This window comes from Etheostoma spectabile, chromosome 14, assembly GCF_008692095.1.
Source record: "Etheostoma spectabile isolate EspeVRDwgs_2016 chromosome 14, UIUC_Espe_1.0, whole genome shotgun sequence".
NCBI classification, from domain to species: Eukaryota; Metazoa; Chordata; class Actinopteri; order Perciformes; family Percidae; genus Etheostoma; species Etheostoma spectabile.
The window spans coordinates 15,095,772-15,104,260 of NC_045746.1; the positions used below are offsets into that span (position 1 = coordinate 15,095,772).

At 41.6% G+C, this 8,489-nt stretch overlaps 1 protein-coding gene across 3 annotated transcripts in view; it reads right to left on the reverse strand.

Annotated features, from left to right (window-relative positions):
• Window positions 1-3,974: 3,974 nt before the first annotated feature.
• eomesa (eomesodermin homolog a) overlaps window positions 3,975-8,489 on the reverse strand; it is a 4,794-nt gene continuing 279 nt past the window's right edge. Inside the window, exons 1-7 of one of the 3 annotated variants that reach the window (XM_032535979.1) lie at window positions 7,270-8,224; window positions 6,698-6,852; window positions 5,876-5,997; window positions 5,516-5,674; window positions 5,272-5,333; window positions 4,440-5,158; window positions 3,975-4,312 (exon numbers count right to left, since the gene is read on the reverse strand). In XM_032535979.1, the coding sequence (XP_032391870.1) occupies window positions 4,299-4,312; window positions 4,440-5,158; window positions 5,272-5,333; window positions 5,516-5,674; window positions 5,876-5,997; window positions 6,698-6,852; window positions 7,270-7,979 (1,941 nt within the window). In that variant the 5' untranslated portion in view covers window positions 7,980-8,224 and the 3' untranslated portion in view covers window positions 3,975-4,298. Of the gene's footprint in view, window positions 5,159-5,271; window positions 5,334-5,515; window positions 5,675-5,875; window positions 5,998-6,697; window positions 6,853-7,269; window positions 8,225-8,489 lie in introns of those variants that run through there. The other 2 variants (XM_032535977.1, XM_032535978.1) reach the window with 2 other exon arrangements.

The window sequence follows — 8,489 nt, forward strand, 5'->3', positions numbered from 1 at the left end:
GAAATCAATGTGCTGTTAAGTGCAGCTTAGCCGCGGGATACTCTCTCCAACATTATCCATGCACCATTGAGCAAGGGCCTTGCCTGCGCTGCACATGCCGTCTGAGGGCACCGCGCCTCCAGTTCCTCTCACCTCCATGCTTTCTGCCAACACTCAACGCCCCTCTCCAAACAGTTGTGGCCCTGCTAACTTGAGACTCATCTCACACCAGGGTCTCACTCCAGCAGACCTGTGAGCATTACACCCGTACTATAGTGCCCCCACCCCACCTCCCTCCCATTGACTGCTGATTAACCAGATCCAAAGCCGGCAGTGAAACCAAATAAAGCATTGTTGTGTACATAGACACCTGGGGTGAGCTAAAAGGAGAACATGTTAGTATCATTAGGACTGTCAAAGCCCATGACCTCCACTAAAAATACAAAGAACATTTGTTCATTACACATTAAAAGAATAGTACATGAAAAGCCAGAAGATCATGTACAGTAAATGTATTATTGGGTTGGGCTTAATAGCTATGCAATATAATATAATACACTGTATCTGGTTCCTGGCTTTGGTGTGGGCCTGTGTGTGCATCCAGTGTCCATATTTTTTTTTACAATTAAAGATACTGGATCTGACTAATGACATTAACCTCAAGATATTTAAGAAAGTCTTTGTAAAATAAAAGTGATTAACTAGATCATGAGTGAATGCATCACAAAACAACCGTATGAGACTCAGGCGTCCCTGAGGAATAATTCTACAGTAATTCTAACTGGCTTGATAACCATTTAACAGATGTGACATTTATCAACACATCAAAAGGGGAAATATAGTGTGAAGAGGACACATAATCGTCACCGTCTCACTCTTGCTTGTCTGTAGGTTACTTTTTAAAAGGGGCGTCTAAAAAATCTTGACCCAGACACACATCTGCCTGTGGCTGCATTTAGTCAGTGAGAGCAATAATAGTGTGTGACTGAAGGTGAGGAAACAGCCTCAGGCCTTCATCTGTGTTTAGATGTCAGCCCTCCTTGGGTACAATGTCTCCATAGCCTCCTTGGCCCTTCTTACATGAACTCTCAACGTGGTCACCAATGGACCGCCTGAGGGAAGAGCACAGACACGCGACTGTTCACACACATGAAACAAGAAGAAGTTTAACTAATACGCTATAAATTCTACTAGCACTGGTGGGTCCTCCTAGGCCTTTGTATTACTGACACTGCAGCAAAACTCGGTCAGTTACTGAGATTGTAACTAGTAATGTTAACACCAGTAGTATAGCACAGTAGTCAATTCTTCTAGTCAGGTCTTATCCCAATGCGCATAACAAGTCAACATGGTCTGAATTTGTGGTAGCATGCGGAAGAGGTGTCTATTGATTACTGTACTTCTTGCATGAATGGTTGAGAAAGACACAATCTATCGACTTGTTGCTCGTTTTTTTTTGCAGTTGTTGGAAGCTCCCATAAATTCACTGTTATTGAGCTGTGGAACATTCATCAAATAAATAACAAGAGGATGTTTACAGAGCTCAAGTGGAGACTGAGGACAATACTTGTAGTTTAGATAGTCATGCTGTCGTTGTCCAATATCAATGCCAACATACATTTGACAAAGCATTCGAACAGGAAGTTGATGCACTGTTGGTGACAGTGGTTGCACCGTTAAAACGTATGTGTTTTGGTTCGCTGTGTGTGAGATATGTGTGGGAAGACAAATTGCAGCAATGGTACGTTTACGTTTTCCACTGACTAATGCCCCTGAAAATTCTTAGGTCAATGCAAAACATCAAAATTGTGTTGACATAAAAGCACACAAAAAGTTACTTTGGGTATTCTGACTGAGAGATTTATGCCATGTCCACTAAACTACAAGTCATCCATGGGTTATAAGTTAAGGGTGTGGAAAAATCTTATTTTTTTCCCCTCGATAGTCAGTGTATCAAATATATCACATCTCTGCAGCTCTCTTTTCTACTTCCTGTAGTTGCTGTAGTAGTCCAGTCAAAACCTGACACTTTTCACAACCACTGATGAGCAGAGGTCAAGACAACATGAAAAGGAGAAGAAAAACATCATCAGATGCTCTAAAATACAATTTGCTGACAGGCACAAGTGCAAACATTTATGTTCTCCAGACTCAAACCCCCCTAAGAGCCTTTTTCTTACAGCTTTCCTGAGAGGCCAGGGCAATCGAGCACTCTACCTTGTTAGGAGGTGTTAATTGGAGTTAGTCAGACTCCTCACTTTGTCAAGGAGTCTGTCAACAGAATTAATTAGAATCCGAGTATGTAAATCAATTCAAATTGGGATGCTTATGGCAGAGGATTTGATATATTTTCACCAAAGAAAAACAGGTGCTGAAATGACATGAGCCAAGTAGTCTCTGTGTGAATATTATGACTTCTCTTTTCATGGATTTTATCTCGACTAGTCCACTTTTGGAGAGGCGTATAAATAGAGGTGTTGAGCTGTACATTGCTCTTAGTTGGATGGTTAATGGATCATTTTACCATTTAGCTTGTTTTTATTTTTTCTAAGTACACATGCCTCGCATGCAGTTGCATTACCTAGGTAAGTGACAAAATGTGTCAAAAATAAAGAAAAAACGCCATGGCAACAACAGAAGGAATAGCAGGACTATGCGCTTTTGTGGGCTTTTCACCTTATTGAGTTTACGTTGTGATTCGTGTAAGACATGTAAATCTCATATTTAAATCACACGTCATGCACTTGAATTGGGAGCTGTGTTGTTACCTTGTTGCACTTATTTGTAGTTTGAAAGGATTAATCAGCTTTTTTGTGGAGAAAAACAAGAGATGTTCCTCCGATACTGCCTAAAACGTTGGTATTGGTATCAGGAAGTACTGGAGTTTATGCACCGATCCGATACCACAAAATAAAGCCCTAAAGAAAATCTACGTTAAGGTAGTTTATTTCTGTTCTTTCTCCGTTATAGCTGACTGTCAAACTGCAAAATGAAAGAAAGTTCGGCGTTCATTGTTTGAGAGTTCAACCTGAGCCAGCCGACAACAAAGATAGAAATCATATCACATCCATACAGGGATAGTTGTATACAGTTGTTAAAACATTAATAAAATATATGACACACTGGTATCGGATCAGTATTTGGTATTGGCCTATGCTCAACTTCAGGGATCAGAATCGGCATCGGGAAGCAAAAAATGGTATCAGACCATATCTAATAAAAACCTTGGGCTCTGAGGATTTCTGCTTTATGTTTCATGAGAGAACATGAAAAAACTAAGTGCTTACCAACTGTGGCCCTCAAAAAGAAATGGGCTTTCAGACTATGCCATCCCATTACCTTATCATTTTCTGTTTGTTTACTGTGCGTGTGATTATTTGTATTTCTGATACTTAATAAGTCTAAGCATATGAAAATAGTCTGTACGATTTTAGACTAAATATGCTTCATTAGTGAAAATGGACAATGTACTTTGCTTATGGAAATTAAATTTGCAAAGTAACTAGAATTTAATTCCCTTTCTGATTTGCAGTTAGTCTCACATTGCTTACGGAAGAAATAATTATTGAATGGGCTATTTAAAAATACCTATTTTTGATTACAAGATAAAACTGGCTATATTTTATTGCCACGCCACCACCTTTGAGCCATTATTTTATTCAGATGCCCCGTTGATTTTATACCTTTTATACCACTTGTTGCAATGTCAACCTGTTGGCAGCAGTCACTTCAATAGAGGCCCAAATTCATGGGCTCTATAACAAGCCACAAAATAAAGTAGGATCATAGGTCCCCCCTATATATACACACTCACATTCACTGTATAACACACTTTATTTAGATGTAACTAACAGGGTATCTGATCTAATTATTTCAGTTTAGTTTCAGCAGCTATTAAACATATTTCACAGCCGATCAAGGGAGATTATCTTAAGCTCTACTAATGCCCCATCTTAATGTCCCATAGCCATAATAAATAAATACAAACAGAGAAAGACATTTGGACAGTGCTTTGTGAAAAGCGGTTTATTATCCATTGAATAACACCTCCATTAAGAGACAATTTGTACAAGATACATCACATTCTAAAGTGCACGAATACTGTACAACGAAAATGACTTAAATACGCAGGGGGGGGGAGGGGGAAAAAAACAAATAAAAAAACACATTTGTAAAAAATAAAAGTTGTAAAAAATAAATGAATTAAAAAGGAACATGCATTATTCAAAAACAACGATCACTATGCATGTTTCTGCTCAGTGTATGTGAGAGGGGCTGGCCTGGGAAAATAACCTTGTGCAGCTTTGCTTGGGGGAACACTAAGCTTTGGCACCTTTAGAGAGAAGAGAAAAAAGACATTAACAAGGAATGGAGAGCACTCAGTAATAAACAAAAGAATTATAATCAGTTTCAATAAATACAGTCTTAGGGGCTTGTGTAGAATGCATAATAACCCATGCCTTTTGGGTTGTCCTTGTTGTACTCTTCTGCAGTCAAGTCCTCACACTTGATGGTTGGGGAGTTCTCTGTGCTTGAGCCCCCAGGGGACATCCTGCGCCTCTTGCATACCACAGAGTACACACCAGAATCGCTAGAGTCCACCGATTTCAGTGAGTGGGACGTCTCGATCCAGGTAGAGGCTGGCGCCGCGTTCTCCTCGGGTAGCTTGTCTTTAGTAGACCCCAGCTGGTCCTCCGCGAAGGCTGGTGGGCTTGGACGAGGGGACCAGGGCAGGCCCGTGGTCATTTTGCGCTGGTAGGAGCTTCTGGTGCCCCAGCCTGCAGCCATGGAGGCAAAGGCCGAGTCCGGGTAGTAGCTGAGGGCGTGGGATGTCTGCAGGGAGAGGGGCTTGATGCCGTAGGACAGCAGGCTACTGGTGGAATAGTCATTCTCATAGGACAGATCCAGCTTGTTGGAGCCTGGCTGCTGGACAGGGGGGACGAACCAGCGCTGGGCAGAAGCAGCAGCGCTGACGTCCTCACTCTGTGAGGAGAGAAGGCTGTTGGTTTGGGGGACGGCCCGTTCACTGGTGTAAAAGCGGTTTTGAGGCAGGTTGTTGACAAACTGGTCCTGAAAGAAAGGCTGCATGGTGTAGCGGGCCCCGGGCACAATTTGGGTGGAGCGAGGGGAGTCTGTAGGGGACGGAGTCAACCTGTCACTGTCTGGGGCTGTGTACATCCTGTTTAAGAAATGGAGAGAGAACAAAAAATAAATGTGTTGCCGAAGACAATGTAGCGTCCGGGACATGCATCAAACAGATCAACCACATTGCTAAAAGTGCCATTCACTTACGAGTCATAGTTGTCCCGGAAGCCTTTCGCAAAGGGGTTGTGATCTATCTTCAGCTGTGTGATCTGAAACCAAAAAATAAAATAAAGCATCAATAATGTGCATCTTAAGGCAAGCAAATGCACTGTGTGACTAAAGAGCAATAAGAAAGAATTACGTTTTTAGTTTGTGAAATTCAACAAAATTTAAATTAGTTGTGTCTAAATAAAATCCAAAAAAAAAAAAAAACTGTTGTTCAAATGCTCACATCTGTGTTCTGGTAAGCAGTGACAGCTATGAACTGGTTCTCAGGGAAGGTGAAGGTTTGAGTTCTGGCCTCGTTGCTCATGTCCTCCACTCCGTCTTCTGTCACTTCCACAATGTGCAGTCGCGGTTGGTATTTATGAAGCGACTGCAAGACTATCATCTGCAGAGGAGAAAGTACAACGCTGGAGATTTCAAAACAGGCTGCATAAATGTATTTGTATTCTTTAAAAATATGACAATTACACTCAAAAGTTACAATATCCAAATCGGTTTCAATAAATACAAATCAGAAAGAATATTGACAACAGTGGTCCGCTTGGGAAATGGTGAGTTTAAGCATATCAGAAATAATATAACCAACCTGTGTGTTGTTGTTGTTAGCCCCTTTGTTGTTGGTCAGCTTCAACTTGCCAAACGAGATTTCTTGCCTCATCCAGTGAGCCCCAGTGTTTGGAGATTCGGGATGAACATACATTTTGTTACCTACAATTGAAATAACAGTTTTTCAAAACAGAAAAGGAAAATCCAAGTGTTTGTGCAAACTATCTTGTCCAATTCATATCCTGACATTATTTTCAACACATCCGATCATTTTATTTTAATAATTTAAAAAGGCAAAATTACATTAAAATACTTAATGAAAACAAATTAAATGATAGATTAGATTAGAGGTGGTCTAATGGAATTTATTGAAATACATTTTTCAAGTTTTGTTTTAAAAGAAGCAGAAAGATGCTTATTTTCTTTCTAATTATTTTATATAATTATAAAATGATCAAATGAATCATTTATGAATGGATTTAAAGCTATAACTCTTTAGATTACCAGTCATTTGATAAAGGCATATTTGACCCAACAATTTCACACTTCAACTGGTTCCCCGAGATGACATGACAGTCCAAAGAAAAATTGTACTGAAGAGCTTAAATTATTGCAGTTAAAGACTCAAAATCGCAACCTGTCAAAACGTGTTTGAACACAATTTGAAAGGAAAAACTCTTTATTTCCAAAACAATCTTCACCTTTAACACCCAGATCAGCAGGGTGTTACGACTAAATGCAACAATGCTCCATTATTTCAAACTATTTTTTTCCCCCCCAAGAGGGCTTTTTAAAAAAAATATTAATACAACAAATACAAATTTGCCAGAGTCTAATGATCTGTGTTCATTCTCTAACCCACCTTGCATATTATTGTCTGCTTTTCCACAAGTGACCCACTTTCCTCCCTGAAAGCGCCAGTGATTCGGGTCAGCCAAAATAACTTCTACAAAGACATTGTAATGGGCCGTGAGGTTGAGTCCAGTGATGTTGAAACTGAGGAATGGGAACATCCGTCTGAAAATAAAAAAAAAGGAAAACAGGAATCATTAACAGCTGTGCTCATAAAGCATTAGAACATCTTAAACTAAACTTTGGCGTTTCAGTGTGGCGTTTGGCAGAATGCTTTTACTAATATTGAATTTGAAATAAATGTAATTATTGTCATGTTTAGCCTGTTGTGTCACTGTGCATTTACAATTTACTAGAAACGAAATCTTGCAATTTAAAGTAAAACTAAAACAAAAAGATGCGTAAAAGGAAGATACGGATCGTGTGCGTAAAATTTTGCTCATTCGTAAAACGTGGCCTATTAAAATTAGACCGGTAAAGTCCTAACAAGCCAACTGGAAATATAAAAACGAATTTTACATTCTGCACATGACTGCCGTGTGTTTCTGGGCCTTCAGCGCCTCCGTCTGCGCATCTGCTTACCTGCCCTGTTTGGTGATGATCATCTCGGTCTGGTGCCGGTGGAATTTCAGCCACAGAGGCCGGTTGCACAGATAGACCTGCGCTCTGGCTCCGGCGGCAGACCCCGGCAGAGACATGGAGCCAATACCCGTCCCCGTCCCGGGATAGGAGGGGTACAAACAGCCCGGACCCTGGCTAAACTGGTACCCTCCGCTGCTAAACTGGCTCCGACCGGTGCACACGGACGAGGAGGAGAAGCCTGTAGGAGGCAGGACGGATCCGTAGTGAAGTGAAGCCGGGTACCTGGAACTGCTGGACCCGGTGTACACCGAGCCAGTCTGTCCAGCGTAGGGAAAGAGAGAACAGGGACTTGCCATGTCGGAACTCGCCTGGGATGACGAGATGAAGTATCTGTCAGAGCCAAGTTCGTCTATGTTGTAACGCCGACCGCTCGTCAACTCGTCCTCGCCGAGCACCGGGGAGCCTTTCCTCCCATCGGGCCCGGTTTTAGTGAAAGTGTCCCCCTCTCCCTCACCCAGCATCCCGTTTCCCACCGCGCTCAGGTATTTCTTAGGGGCGCTGCTTGAATCTGATTCTGTCCGGTCGACTTCTTGATAGTCAAGCTGCGATGCTGGCCTCGGGCTGTTGTTGGCACTGTCCGACGAAGAAAGATTGTAAAAGGTCTTGGGCAAATTGATGCTGGCGCTGGGAAGGATGTTCTCTAACTGCATTGTTTAGATCTTCTTGAGAGTTTCAAGAGTTCTGGAGAGAGTGAATCTCAGCCAAGGAGGCAACAAAACCACCGGCGCCCTGTGTTTTTCGTTCTCTGCACGCCTCCCTCCCTTACGAATGATGGAAGGAGGTTAAACCTTCCTCAACTACGGATTTTCAGATCAGATTATGGGCTGGACATGAGATGTTCAGCGGCTCTTATAAGATGTAGTTCTCCACACACCCAAGTGATTGTAAGCGTGAGGGGAGGAGCTTTTGGAGGAGCATGCGGGGGCACCAGCCCTCTCCATAGCCAATGGTTGCACTACTCTAATTCAATTAGAAAGCGCCTGGTTGAAAGAAAATCAAGGGGAAATCTATCATGAGTGTTGTTAAGTTTATTTTTGCTCTTATATCCCGGGTATAGACTTAATCAAAGTGCCATTCCCTCCACGCAGCACACATCCAATATTTTATATATTTAAGTGCAAATGATTTTTCAATTTATTGTCAAATATGAGTGAAACATA